The sequence below is a fragment of the Sus scrofa genome, chromosome 6 (assembly GCF_054392235.1).
Source record: "Sus scrofa isolate SSC_HxYL_T2T_F1_AM1 chromosome 6, Sscrofa_HxYL_maternal_Yorkshire_Landrace_v2.0, whole genome shotgun sequence".
Taxonomy (NCBI): Eukaryota; Metazoa; Chordata; class Mammalia; order Artiodactyla; family Suidae; genus Sus; species Sus scrofa.
This window is the reverse complement of record NC_139388.1, coordinates 115,402,225-115,418,335: the sequence shown is the minus strand read 5'-3', so window position 1 is coordinate 115,418,335 and position 16,111 is coordinate 115,402,225. Positions and strand designations below refer to the sequence as shown.

The window sequence follows — 16,111 nt, the reverse complement described above, 5'->3', positions numbered from 1 at the left end:
TTAGGTAATCTAATTTAAATGAGATTTTAAAAGTGCTATGGTGGTTGTTTTTAACATGCAGTTTCACAAATGTTAAAAATATTGTTTGACTTTGCACTCTACTTGAAGCATACTCTTACAGACTCATCAAAGAGTGAGTGTTGCAAAAATAAGCTTGAATTAAAAGCCAACAAATCTTAAACGCATTCTTTAACATTATTCCATAAGAAATATTAAGCTTTAGTTCAAAATATGGGCTTCTAGTAAATCAAACAGGAAAAGATATAAAACCATTCAGCTTCTCTTACACCAAACCTTTAAAGTGTAGTTCATTACTTTGTAGCAAAACTGAATTTACCACCAATTTATGACTTAAGGAAGGCAAAAACACTGAAAAGTCAAATCTACTTTACTAAACTGTCAGCATAAACAAATAGTGGGGGCCTTCCACAGAAGGAATAATACAATTTCAAAACAATACAATGATTACAATAATAATTAAACATAGGGTATGTAAAGGATGACAGTTCATGCTTAAAGAAAACCAATGTTTAAGAATACTTGGTGTTTGGAGAGTAACTTTGAAAATAATTTCATATATATTTATAAAGCAGAAAACTTTTATTAAAGAAAAACTCATTTTAAAACATTAGAAATAAACAAGTGCTAAAAGTTATAAATAATTACAGGGCTTAGTAAACAATCAAATGTTCTAATATCTTCACTAAACTAATAATAAAACATGACAGAATTACAAAGTTATAAACTCTCACGTTAAAAAAAAACACTATTTGGGGTTAGTAGATGCAAACTTTTGCATTTAGAGTGGATAAGCAATGAGATCCCGCTGCATAGAGGGAACTATAACTCATCGCTTGTTATGGAACATAATGGAGAATAATGTGAGAAAAAGAATGTATATATAAGTGGGTCACTTTACTGTACAGGAGAAATGAACAGAACAGTGCAAATTAATTATAATAAAAAAAATTTTTTTTGGTCTTTTTCCAGGGCCACACCCAAGGCATATAGAGGTTCCCAGGCTAGAGGTCCAATCAGACCTGTAGCCACTGGTCTACGCCAGAGCGATAGCAATGCGGGATCCGATCAGTGTCTGAAACCTACACCACAGCTCATGGCATCACTTGATCCTTAACCCACTGAGCAAGGCCAGGGATCGAACCCAAAACCTCATGGTTTGTAGTTGGATTCGTTAACCACTGAGCCACAAGGGGAACTCCTAATTATAATAAAAAAATTTTCAATGAAAAAATTAAACTAAATAAACGCTTTACTAAAAAGTCAACATTAACTGATTAAGGGGATCTAGTTGGTGTTTGCAAGCATACGATGTGATTTTTATAGAATGTCTGCATAAATTAATTTAGGTTATTAACAAAAAAGGAGGGGAACTGGAATGTTTACCCCCCTAACATTACTCAAAAAAAAAAAACCAGGGAGTTCCCATTGAGGCGCAATGGTTAACAAATCCAACTAGGAACCATGACGTTTTGGGTTTGATCCCTGGCCTTGCTCAGTGGGTTAAGGATCCGGCGATGCTGTGAGCTGTGGTGTAGGTTTCAGACAAGCTTGGATCCGGCGTTGCTGTGGCTCTGGCGTAGGCCGCTGGCTACAGCTCCGACTGTACCCCTAGCCTGGTAACCTCCATATGCCAAGGAAGTGGCCCTAGAAAAGGCAAAAAGACGGGGAAATAAAACAAAAAAAAACAAAAAAAAAAAAACAAAAAAAACCCATCCTCCCCAAATTCTTTGGGTAAATTAATTAATTAATTTAGTTCTTGTCTTTTTTTAGGGTCTCAACCGTGGCATATGAAGGTTCCCAGGCTAGGGGTCTAATCAGAGCTACAGCTGCCGGCCTAGGCCACAGCCACAGCAACTCGGGATCCGAGCCATGTTTGCAACCTACACCACAGCTCATGGCAATGCAGGATTGTTAACCCACTGAGCGAGGCCAGGGATCGAACCCACAACCTCATGGTTCCTAGTCGGATTCATTTCCACTGCTCCACAATGGGAACTCCATCTTTGGGTTAATTTATAATTCCTGCTATTAAGAAATGGTCTTAGTTCTGACCTATTCTGTTACCATGGAATTTTACTGTAAATGAAAGACATTCCTGGAAATAACTCCATTCACTCCATGGCTTTTGTTTTAAAATTTAGGTAATTTAGAGGCAAGAACTTTTGAGATTTTCCATCATATTAAATGACAACTTTGTGTTTTATCACTAAGAACTGAAAATACAAAGAGTTGTCTCCAGAATTCTCCTTCAAAGCAGAGGCTGGCAAACTAAATCTGGTCTATCTTTATAGCTAAAGTCTGATGGGAATATAGTCTTTCCTATTTGTTCACATGTTGTTTGCAGTTGCTTATGTAATGTAACAGCAGAGGTGAGCAGTTGCTACACAGACTACATGGCCCACAAAGTAACAAATGTTCACTATCTGGTCTTTTGAAGGAAAAAAATAGTCAATCTCTGTCTTAAATAATAAAAAAAAAAAATGTTCTTTTTCTTTTTGTCTTTTTAGGACTACACTTAAGACATATGGAAGCTCCCAGGCTAGGGTTCGAATCACAGCTGTAGCTGCTGGCGTCTGCGACCTACATTGCAGCTCATGGCAACAGCGGATCCTTAACATACTGAGCAAGGCCAGGGATTGAACCACATCATAATGGATACTAGTTGGCTTCGTTACCACTGAGCCACAAGTGGAACTTCAAAAATGCTCTTTCAATACTAAAAGTTTTCCTTAGAAGGTGGTCAGGGAATTTATGTAGCTAAGTACATATCTAGCTCTACTCTACGAGGGTTCTAAATAATTATATGGCTAAAAAGAGTTAAAACCCCAGTAAATTTCTCAACCCATCAAAAAAAGGAATGTGCTTGGGCTTGTTCTAAAATTAAGGCACCATCTTCTATACAAAATACAATGCAAAGAAGAAAACAAAAGAGGGAAGGAGAAGGAAGAGGGAGGGATGGAGAGAGGTCAAACAAAACAAAAGCAAACAATAAACAAACATTCACCCTTAGCTCTTCTGAATTCCATCCTTTTACACTACTTGTAATTTCTAGTTTTTCCGAGATAAGAGAAGGATAACATATACTGAACTTAAACTAGAGGTGAAAAGAAGGTGATCATCTGTATAACATATAGTAGGAGGTCAAATATTTCTTTATTGAGTAATTGTGAAGTAAACTTAGGATATGTAATAGTAATGCATTTTGTTGTCCATAAATATACCATGAATGTATCAAAAATCTGAAACCTTCACATTTTTTATTAGGCCTCCAATACAATGCAAAGGTCCTTTCTCAAGCATACTACAAATATGGCATGGGCAAAGGAGGAGAGCTAGTTCCCGGGAAGTCCCTATATCAGGGTACACGAAAAGAGATAAAGCACATGCAGCAATCTCTCCAATCTCTTTTTTCAGTTATCACTTTCAGCTTGGTATTAAACAAAAACAAAAAAAAGCTGTCTGAGTATGTTCTCTTCCATTTCCTTTCTCATACTTCAGCCACCTAACAACCACTCCTGGTCAGAGAGAACCCTGATAGTCTAGTTTAGCTCTTTTAAGGTAAGGATGCATTTGAATTTCAGGGTTAAGATGAGGAAAAAGGGACTTACTCTCATTGGCTGTTTCCATATTTCATAAACACAAACTTATAAGATAGATGCCTAGTAGCCAACCAAGAAAGAACAGAACAAAAAGTATACTGTAAGTATATATTCATTTAAAAATATACATACCTATTCTCCCATTGAGATGAATAAAACATTAATTTCTATTATCTACACTAGAAAACACAGATTATATGATTTAAGTTACATTAACATTTTTAAAAATAAAACATTTTTTTTCTATTATATCTATGAAATCTTGATTACTGTCAGAGCCTTTTTCAAGCCTCAGAGTTTGCAGAAAAACCAACCTGGGCTATCTCTTTTGATAATACTCTCAACAGAACAGACAGTCCTATCAGGTCAATAATCATACTTACCAATATCTAAAATTCTCTTTTGTAGAGCTCCAATGAAAAGAAATGGTTCATCTTTACATGACTGCACGAGTGTGCCAACCAATTCAGAGTTTGCTGCTAAGATGCAGGCATTTTCTTCACTGAGGTTGACCCCTGCCATGGAAGTCACATCATTGATGTCGTCTTCATCTCTAATAAGAAAAAAGGAAAGCTTTTAGGTGGCAGTGGTGTGTACAAGTGATTTAAGAGAGCAAAGAATTATAGATCTCTCCTTATCACTAAAGACATTGTTATTCGAGTCATCCAAGCAAGAGAAGAACTGAAGAATAACTATCTTTCTCTGTTAGCTTTTAAAATTAACTGTTATCTCTAATGACTAGTACGCACTTAATAACAGAAAAATGAACTGGAAGCAACTTTGTCTCCTAGTACCCATCTCTTCCTCTCTGTTTACTAAATAAGATACACTAAGAGGGATTTGGAAATTATACTAAGTTATCTGCAAACTGCCTGCAATGGAAGACAAATGAAAACAGACTTCTCTGTTTTCATCCAAGATGATTAAAAACCCCTCTGATATCCCCAGTGCACTCCAATGTTTCACTGAGGAGCAGGAAAAATCTCCTGATCCTGAAACGTCCACATCCATGTAAATGCCCTTGAGAAGAAGATTTCCTGAAGAGACTAGCTATTCTCTTATGGTTAAAACTAGCTGTGTTCTGCTTAAGACTTTTGGTGTGTTCCAACAGCACCAACTGATTCATTATACCAACATCCTCGAGCAAATGACTACAAAGGGCTTATATTTAAAATACAAAATTATACACATATATGTAAAAGACATACATTTAAAAACAAACTATGTTTGAGCTCTCTGCATTGTCAGCAAAATTAAAATTGTTTTAATAATTATCTAAATAATTGCTACATGACTACAATACTAAGATGAGTATATATGTTTAAGGATAGAGAAGAGACAAAAGAAACATTAAACCCTTCCCTTATGGCATCCTTAACACCATATGTAACAACAAGTATGTTACTGATCATAACTCATGCACCAAAGCATAACATAATTCACACAAACATGATTATATAAAAAAGACATTGTTTCTATTTATTACATAGGCCAAAACACGTTTCATGTGGTCGTGCGTCAACAGATTTGAATTATGAACCTCCTTGTAGTAATGCAGTAGTAAAACATCTCCTGGTGTTTACCTTTAAAAAGCAGCATGTTGGGGTGAGGCGGAAAGAGCCCATACTCACACATGTATCAAAGATTCAAACTAAATGAAAGAAAGTGAAGTGCTAGACACAGCAGTTGCAAATGAATTTGAACAGTATATTTAAAAGCCTAATATTAAAAGGTGGGTCCCTGAAATAGGAAAAAGGAAAAATTTTTAATTAGAATCTTAAATAGACCAAATGAAATATGCAATATAAAGAAACCATGTGGAAACAGTTGGACTTCACCTCATCAAACATCACAGAGGTATTGTCAGAGGTACCAGCTGCTAAGAATGGCTCTAGGAATACATGCACCTTTGTAAATAAAATAGTATTCCAGAAATATCTAAACATTTAAAATTTAAACTGTAAGAATGGTAGAAACCCTAAATCTAAAGATGGACCAAGATCTGAGTTTTAAAAAAAATATTTTAAAGGTCTGAGTAAATAATACCTTCTTAAAAAAACAAGTATCGAGAGAATGAAGTCTGTATCAAGCCACAGACTGGGAGAAAACATTTGCAAAAGACATATATGATAAAGGACTGTTGTCCAATATATAAAGAACTCTTAGGGAGTTCCCATCATGGTTCAGCAGAAACGAATCTGACTAGCATCCATGAGGACACAGGTTCAATCCCTGGCCTCCCTCAGTGGGTTATGGATCTGGCTTTGCCATGATCTGTGGTGTGGATCGCAGACGTGGCTTGGATTCCATGTGGCTGTGGCTGTGGTGTAGATCAGTAGGTACAGCTCCAATGTGACCCCTAACCTGGGAACCTCCATATGCTGTGGGTGCGGCCCTAAAAAGACACAAAAAAAGGAACTCTCAAAACTCAACAATAAAAAAACAACAGTTCCCTGGAGGTGCAGTGGGTTAAGGATCCAGTGTTGTCACTGCAGCAGTTCGGGTCACTTACTGTGGTGTGGGCTTGACCCCTGGCCCAGGAACTTCCGCATGCTGTAGGCATGGCCCAAAAAAAGGGGGTGGGGGGAACAAAGACCTAATAGACACTTTACCAAAAAAAGGGCACAAATGATAAACAAGCAAATGAAAAGATCCTCCACATCCTATGTCATCATTGAAATGCAAATTAAAATGAGAAACCACTATACACTTATCAGGATGGCCAAAATCTTAAACACTGACAGCACCAAAAACTGATGAGGTTGTGGAGCAACAGAGACTCTCATTCACTCCTGGTAGGAATGTAAAATGGCACAGCTACTACTGGCACAGTTTGGCAGTTTATTGCAAAACTAAACATACTCTTACCATATGATGCAGCAATTACACTTCTTGGTATTTACTCAAAGGAGTTGAAAATTTACGTCCACACAAAAACCTGTACATGGATGTTTACAGCAGATTTACTTCTAATTGTCAAAACTTGGAAACAACCAAGATGTCCTTCAGCAGGTGACTGAATAAAGCTATGGTAAATTCAGACAACGGAATGTCACTGAGTACTAAAAAGAAATGATATCGCAGCCATGAAAAGACATGGAGGAAACTTTATATTACTAAGTGAAGTAAAATAATCCGAAAGGGTTGGTTTCACAATCACATACTGATGATTCCAACTACATGATATTCTAGGAAAGGCAAACTCTGGAGACAATAAAGTGAACAGTGGTCGCCAGGGGTTGGCAGAGAGTGATGAACAGGCAGAACACAGAGGACTTGAAGGGCAGTGAAACATATAATCAAAACCCACAGAATGTGGAGTTCCCGTCATGGCTCAGAGGTAATGGACCCAACCAGTATCCATGAAGATGTGGGTTCAAGCCCTGGTCCTGCTCAGTGGGTTAAGGATTCAGCATTGCCATGAGCTGAGGTGTAAGTTGAAGACACAGCTCGGATCTGGCGCTGCTGTGGCTTCGGTATACCTCGGCAACTGCAGCTCCAATTTGACACCTAGCATGGTAACTTCCATACCCTGTGGGTGCAGCCCAGAAAAGAAAACCAAAAACAAATAAAAAAAAAAATGCATAGAATGAACCACGCATCAAGAGTCAACTATAATGTACACTATGAACTTTTGGTGATAATGATGTGTCAATGCAGCTTCATCAATTGTAACAAATGGACCACTGTGGTGGGGGATGTTAACAATAGGGTAGGTTATGTATATGTGGGGTAGGGGGAATTCTCTACCATGTCCAATTAATTTTGCTATGATTCTAAAATTGCTCTACGAAACATATTTTTTTTAAAAAGGCCAAATACATATCAATTAAAAGTCAGTTCAACACAAAACAGAATCCCAACCAGTTACTTAACACCTTTAGGACTCAAATTTTTCTTCCTCTTAAAAATGAATAACTTAGATGAGGTGCTTCCTAAGGTCACTCTCATTCACTTAAAAGAATGAGGCAGCCCTCTTTGGCCTGATACAGAACAACTGCCAAAGTGTACTGTGAAATGGGGAAAAAAAAAAAAATAACAAGGTACAGACTAGACTGCATCTTGAAAAAAAAATATATAGACACAAACATTTACATGGGCATAACATATCTCTGGATATATGAGAAATTCTTCTCTTAAGAGAGAAATGAGAAACTAGGGATAAAAAGAAGACATATCATACCATATTACACTCCTTTCTACATTCTGAATGCTGTACTATGTTCATGGGTTACCCAATTAAATAATTAGTGATATTTTTGAAAATAATAAGCAGAGAAAGAAAACTGAAGAGAGAAAATATGATGAAGTTTAGACATAGGACCTCATCCTTTCCTTAAAAAAGAAAATCAGAATTGTTTAAGGTACACAGCACATGGCCTTTATACACATACACACAACATTCACTGTTTACAATCTCAGGGGTGTGTCAGGTATGCAGGCCCTGTAAACTGCACCTTGCTTCCATAGGTGAGTTCCTGCATAGTCCCTGTTGAGATCTCACACACAGATGGGAAAGACCAGTACCAGGTCTCCTTACTACCAGTATCACACACATCACTAGAACGGGACAGAATTCAGCAATGAGGAGACTATCCATAGGACTTTTAGAATATTCTTGTAGCCTCTTCCCCAAAATAAGCAGGGAGCTAACCATCCAGTAAAATTTGTTCTTATTCACTCCCCTCCTCCAATTTTGCCCCAAGCTGAATACAGCTCCCTCTAGCACAGATGCCAGTTGCTATGGTTACAGAGGGCAGCAGGAGTAGAGGAAGACTCCTATGAGGGATGAGCAAAAGATACCACAATAAACAGCACTTGAACCATGTAAAACTTCCTCTAAGAAAGGAAACAGACTGAAGGAAAGCAAAGACAACACAGTGTTATAGCAGCATTACGGTTAAGCCTAAGATAGGCCAAGGCAGTAATAAAGGCCTTGATGCCAAGGCGCATTTGTGATTCTGGATTGGTTTTAATTTTAAAGGAGAAAAAAGTGAGAATCTCCAAATCACATTTTCAGGTCTTCTAGTCTAATGCAGCATGTCTTTTAATGAAGGTGCTGTGAAAAACAACCTATTCTGTTTTGTTTTAAAAGACATACAAAAAGGAAATTTAATAGTGCCTCAGGAGAAAAAGGCTTCCAACTCAAGATTCTGTATGTGGGGGGATAATAGGTCACTATGTAAAAATTAAAGAAGTATTACCCAATTGTCATTAATGCTTTGTAGTTTGGCTTCTGAAACTGATTCTTTAGCTTTTAATAAAGTTAACCACCTCGTGTGCTTACTTCCTTAAATCTCTCCTACCCTCTTAAAATCTGTAATAGCACCAGACTAATTCTTCTATTAGCAGAGAAAATCACATTACTTTCCTGTATTCCAAAACTTCTCTTGGAGTTCCTGTTGTGGCTCAGCGGAAATGAATCCGACTAGTATCCATGAGGACGCAGGGTTGATCCCTGGCTTCGCTCAGTGGGTTACGGATCCAGTGTTACTGTGAGTGGTGGTGTAGGTCACAGACAGAGCTTGGATTCCGCCTTGTTGTGGCGGTGGCAAAGGCTGGCGGCTACAGCTCCAATTTGATCCCCAGCCTGGAAACCTCCATATGCCTCGGGTGCAGCCCTAAAAAGCAAAATACAAAACAAAACAACAACTTTTGCTGATCCCATGAACTCAACCTGATATTCAAGGCCTTCCAGGTAATGACCTTAACTTAGCACTCTCCCTTCCCATTACTTGACAAATAGCACATCATCAAATAGCTCCTAGTGATTCTGGCCTTCCTCAGGCTATTCCCCCTTTCCTGTTCTCTTCTTCAACTCCTCTTGCTTTATTATCTTTCAGCTGTCAATGCCTTGTCTATACGCCACACCTACCTCAAATGCTTACTTTGGAAATGCTGGGGTTTTTTATACTTTTAAAGCATTGGTCCAATTGTGACAACTCTGAACTTCTAAGAGTACATTTTATCTCTGTAATGGTAGGTCTTACTCTGTCTTCTATTCCAATAATCAACATATTTGCCTTATGATTCAACCAGACTAATTTTATTGATCATATTAATCATCTTTATCACCTATCATTCCTAGCAGAGTAGTCATAAATGGTACTTAAATAGTTGAGGTATTTCTATGTGTTCAGAATAGTGGGTAAAAATGAGTGAAACTGCCTTCCTGTGGAATCCTGACTCTGCCCCTATCTATATGAAATAATGCAAATTAATTAACCTCTCTAGACCTGCATCATCAGTGAAATGGAGACAGTAACACTCCCTACACCTTAGATTGAGGATTGAAGGAATCAATTCATATCATGGAAAAAGGAGTTTCTTTAATATATAAAGATCTCCTATAAATAACTAAGGAAAAGACCTATAGTTCAAGGGAAAAATGGACAAAGCATATGTACTTTAAGTTAACAAAAAAATTTAACTGATTTCAGATATAACATGTTTTACCCTGCTCATAGGAAAGATATGAAATATAATTTTTTTACCTGTTAGATTGTCAAAGTTCACCAGAACATGTGAACATATGCTATACTAAGCTTTGTTGCTCAGAGCAGACTTTGTTCATCCAACCTCCATGGAGAGTTATTTCACATTATCTGACAACTTAAAATGAATAAACTGCTCTTTCTAGAAATTATATGAAATGACAGTCACTGCAACTATGTTTTCCTAGTACAAAATACTGGAAACAACCTAAATATTTATCATTAAGTAACTTTGTTAAAAAAATATCAAATCACAGTGATTATATACCAATATAGAACAATATCCAAGACTAAGTTGTAAAAACCAAAATATAAAACATTATGTGCAGTATACTGCCATCTGTGTTAAAAAGATTGTATCTACAGAGAGACACAAGAAATTGCTAACAGTGATTGCCTCTAAGCTGGGAATCTGGGTAGCAGAGGGAAAATGAAGCAAGAGAGAACTTTATTTTTTCCCCCACTGTACAACCTTTTGTTTCTTTCAAAAGTTATATAAAATATATTACCTAGTTAAATAAATAAATAATCTCCTTCAAAATTACGAGTGTTCCTGTCGTGGCGCAGCAGAAACGAATCCAACTAGGAACCACGAGGTCGCAGGTTCGATCCCTGGCCTTGCTCAGTGGGTTAAGGATCTGGTGTTGCCACGAGCTGTGGTGTAGGTTGCAGATGTGACTCAGATCCCACGTTGCTATGGCTGCGGTGTAGGCCGGCAGGTGTAGCTCCAATTCAACCCCTAGCCTGGGAACCTCCATATGCCGTGGGTGCACCCCCCCAAAAGACAATAAATAAATAAATAAATAAAAATAAAAGTACAAACAAAAAATTTTTTAGATCAAGTTCTGGAATTCCCACTATGGCTCAGTGGGTTACCAACACAGCTACTATCCGCAAGGATATGGGTTCAATCCCTGGCCTCGCTCACTGGGTTAGTGATCCAGTGTTGCCACAAGCTGCAGTGCAGCATAGGTCTTGGATGCGGCTTGGATCTGGCATTGCTATGGCTGTGGTGTAGGCTGGGAGCTGCAGCTCTGATTCAACCTTTAGCCTGGGAACCATGCTGCAGATACGGCCTTGGAAAAAAAAAAAAAAGAATAAGAAGATCAAGTTCTTCCCTTAGATTACTAATCCCTGGTAAAATAAGTTTACCTTCAATATTATTTTTTCACCATCCTTGGGTATAACCTCTCTATGTCACCACAGCCAGTCTATAAACTCACACAACACTGTCCTTATTCCTCCTTCTATGTGTTTTAAAGTTATTTTTTTCCTTGTGGGAAAATCCCTTTCCCCTTTTTAACTCAAACATAGCATAGCATATTGCAGTATTTCTCTCAAACTTTAGTGATTTTTAGGAACTACTCAGTATATTTAAAATTTATAATCAAACATATACCCACACAGCACCCATGGTGGGTGGGCCCAGGATGGAGACCACAAACCTGAAGTTTCTTAACAAATACACTTAGGTGACTGTGATACAAATACTCTATGGCCCACATTTGGAAAAATACTGAGCTGTATAAATTAATGAGAATCAATTCTGGTGTTAAAGAGACCAAGGTTTCTATCCCTGTTCTGACAGTTTTTAAAAGGATGACTGAAAAGTTTCTTACCATTCTTTTTTTTTTTCCCCCTTTCCTAGGGCTGCTCCTGTGGCATATGGAGGTTCCCAGGCTAGGGCTCTAAATTGGAGCTGTAGCCACTGGCCTATGCCAGAGCCACAGCAGCGCAGATCTGAGCCTCGTCTGCAAGCTACACCACAGCTCATGGCAACACCAGATCCTTAACCCACTGATCGAGGCCAGGGATGGAACCTGCAACCTCATGGTTCCTAGTTGGATCCATTAACCCCTGAGCCACAACAGGAACTCCAAGTTTCTTACCATTCTATTCAGTAATCCCCTTATCTGTAACACAGAGGTGAAAACTATACCTATTATATGATTTTGAATGTAGACTGTATTATATGATTTTGAATGAAAACTGTATAAGAAACTAAAAATGAGTATTATTTATTCATTGAAATATAATAAAATCATTACATGTTAACAAATAACATTTAAATGAAAACTAACACTACAATTAAAAAATAGAAGAGTAGAACTGTTTTCTATTTTGGCAAATCTCTTTAAAACCCATTGGTCTTCTTCTTCATTGTGAATGGATCTTTTACTGATGCATAACTTTCTAACATCATTGTTATGCTGGTAATCTGGAAAATACTGGTTCACTGAGAAATATAGATCTTTTAAAATTAGACTCAGTATACATAATCCAAAATCACATATTAATATCTGTACCAATCTAATCAGAAAGTCTAAATATTGGGAAGTTAAGCTCATGATAGTGGGTATAAGTTTTCTAAAACTTAACGTCTGCTTGAGATGCTCAAACTTTATCATTGGCAAAAAATACTGTCAGTTGTTTTCCCTTAAGTAACAAGCAAACTTTTTTCATTTTCATGAAAATATCAAATTTCCAGTCTAAATAACCCTAGTTTGTTTGTCATTTTTCTTTGTTCTTTCAAGTAAAAATGGTGCTCCATGAATAAAGTGGTTAGTTCAGCCCACAACTGAAACACATTGTGATAATCTCTGTGGGAAAAGAATCTGAAAGAGAATGGATGTGTGTACATGTATAACTGAATCACTTTTTTGTACAGCAGAAATGATTATGACATTGTAAATCAAGTATATTTCAATAAAATTTAAAAAAATAAAAAAAACATAAGCATAAACATTTATCTTTGCGACCATCACAACACTCTGACATGCAGCAGCAGAACATTGAACAAATTTCCCATTTTGTCATAAAGAATAGTAAAAAAAGTGTAGACTCAAGGGTTAAGATATAAGTAATAATGTGTACTGCTTCATTAAAAAACAAACAAATAGCTTTTTTAAATTTATTCTGAGTATATCAGGGTAAAGAATAAATGGCTACTACTATGATTTCATCCCCCTGCTTTGATCAATGTTAAGGTGCCAGCAACTTGACCACCGTGGTTCTGAACAATCAATACAAATAATACACTGAAAAAAGGGCAACTAACATCATCATTATTTTTATTGTGAAAACTGTCTTGACCTTGCAAACCCTCTGAAGGAGTTTCAATTTCAAAACTACTTTCTAGTTCCCGTTGTGGCACAGTGGAAATGCATCCAACTAGGAACTGTGAGGCTGTGGGTTTGATCCTTGACCTCACCCGGTGGATTAAGGATCCGGCGTTGTTGTGAGCTGTGGTGTAGGTCGCAGACGAGGCTCGGATCCTGTGTTTCTGTGGCTGTGGTGTAGGCCAGCAGCTGCAGCTCCAATTTGACCCCTAGCTTGGGAACCTCCATATGCTGTGGATGCAGCCCTAAAAAGCAAAAGCAAAAAAAAAAAAAAAAAACAACTACTCTCTGTTGACCCTATGTTGAGGCCTGCTGGGTTGTATGTACAGTCCTAAACCTATAGTGAACACCAGAAATACTATGAGGATTTTAAAAATACAGTTTTCTGCCCAGGTCCAATCTCCAGAGATTTCATTTTGGATGAGCCCACAATCAAGAATTTTATCAAATTTCCTGTGTAATCCTAAAATTACTGATCTATACTATACTAGCAAATATTTATTTAGAAATTGTTTCAAAAGTATGACCATCCCTTTACTACATTTATATATTCTCAACTGAATTGTTAATTCAGTAAATAAATTTTTATTATAATCATACCACAGCATTATCACTGTCTCTTGGCTTTGATCCTTCCTGAGGATGCCCATGACATAAATAAGATACACGGCATCTCCTACCATCATAACTTCAACCTTTGCCTCATGGTGTATTTATGTCTAATGTCCTTCCTTTCTAGTTCACCTTGCATGTAAGCACAAACATAATTCATAATTTTTCCTAAATAGCATTTTACCATGAGAAAATCTAGCTAAAAACTATGAAAGACTCAAGAAAGAGTTCCTGTGTGGCCCCAGTGGGTTAAATACTGGTGTTGTCACTTCAGTGGCTCAGGTTCAATCCCTGGCCTGGCCTGGGAACTTCTGCATGCCCTGGGTATGGCAAAAACAAACAAACAAACAAACAAACAAAAACAAAAAAACTATGAAAGACTTCACAATCTCATCTCTAAGTCTTCATTCATGTAATTTCCCTGTGAAGATTATTTAAGAACCTAATTTCAAGGGAATTCCCATTGTGGCTCAGCAGGCTAAGAACATGACTAGCAAACATGAGGATGCAGGTTTGATCCCTGGCCTTGCTCAGTGGGTTAAGGATCCAGCGTTGCTGCAAGCTGTGGTGTAGGTCGAAGATGCAGCTCAGATCTGGTGTTGCTATGGCTATGGTATGCAGCTGCAGCTCTGACTGGACCCCTAGCCTGGGAATTTCCATATGCCGTGGGTGTGACTCTAAAACACAAACAAACAAAACAACACAAAAGACCTAATTTCTTGGAAGATTTAGTATAAGGCAGCTCCTCCAAGAAGACTTCTTTTGTTGAATTTTAACCCTAGATTTAGGGTTAATCTCTGGGTACAAAAACACCTCTTCCCTGTCTCCTGTCTTTCTAAGTTTTAGTTACCAGAGACTGTTTTCTAATAGCTTATTTGTAATGATTAACCATCTACATTAATATTATATAACTAGTATATGTGACTAATACATCTGTACATATAAGGACTCTCAATAAATATATGACTAAACAATTAATTACATATGAAGCAAGATAGAGTACATGTTTAATCTACACTAAAGAATGTAATTCCTGTAAGATTAAAAAAATGGGACATTAAAGTTGGTGGAGTAATACTATCTGTGCAAAGAGTGTCCTATATTATGTTCCTTAGAATATATTTTAAAACAAGTTTTTAAAAAGACCTAAACCTCTGTTAAAATACCTTCACTAAGTTTTACATATATACATATATGGGTATACATATATATAATTCATCCATGAATAGTCTATTATTTCTCTCTAAAATATGAAGCCAAAAAAAAAAAAGACTTTAGCCACAAGGCATTATTATCACCTCAAAAAATCAATAAAAATTCTTACTATCATCAAATAGCCAATCAGTTTAAATAGGGTTAACTATACAAACATGCATAGGTACTATAATATTTATCACTTCTGGTTCTAAAATATGAATTTCTGGCACCCTCTGGTGTTTAAACACTATATAGCTTCCTTTATTCATCCAGGGGTACTCATAAGCACAACAGAAAATATAATTTGCTCAGGGAAAAAGTCACAAACAAAATAATTTTTCTCCAGTTAAACAGTTAATTTTGAAAATACAGGCAGATATCATTCCACATTATTAAACCTCATCCAGTTAAGTTAAGGCAAGACCTAATGCCATACACTATTACCTTTTAATGAACAAGAGTCAATAGCAAGGATCTATTTTAAGCTTGATTTTAATGATAATCAAAGTGATATTAAGTATCCAAGAAAGCAAACTTAAATTTTAAAAAGGGCATCACTATAAAAAGATGTGCACAAAACCATATATGACCCAAATTACTAGAAAGTATTATACAAAAATAAGAAGTATATCTTAGTTCAAAAATAAAATATATCTTTTTTTTTTTTTTTTTTTTTTTGGCTATTGTCTTTTTAGAGCTGCACACAAGGCATATGGAGGTTCCCAGGATAGGGATCTAATCAGAGCCACGGCAATGTCATATCAGAGCCGCATCTGTGGCCTACACCACAGCTCATGGCAACGGTGGATCCTTAACCCACTGAGCAAGGTCAGCAATCCAACCTGCAACCTCATGGTTCCTAGTCAGATTCATTTTTGCTGCACGACAATGGGAACTCCAAAAATAAAATATATCTTAAATATAGCTAAGATTATAGATACTCTTGTTCTCTTTTTCAAAATTTATTACTTGAGCAAATATCTGAATGCTTATTATGAATCAGGCATTGTTCTAAATGTAAGGTATACAAATGTCATTGTAAACTCTAAAAGAGCCTTAAAAAGGAGTG

General features: G+C 36.9%; 1 protein-coding gene across 1 annotated transcript in view; it reads right to left on the bottom strand.

The window, feature by feature from the left end:
• Nucleotides 1-16,111, bottom strand: part of TAF4B (TATA-box binding protein associated factor 4b) — a 117,115-nt gene that overhangs the window by 47,179 nt on the left and 53,825 nt on the right. The window contains exon 10 of the mRNA XM_003127875.4: nt 4,004-4,173. Coding sequence (XP_003127923.1) covers nt 4,004-4,173 — 170 coding nt within the window. The remainder of the gene's footprint in view (nt 1-4,003; nt 4,174-16,111) is intronic.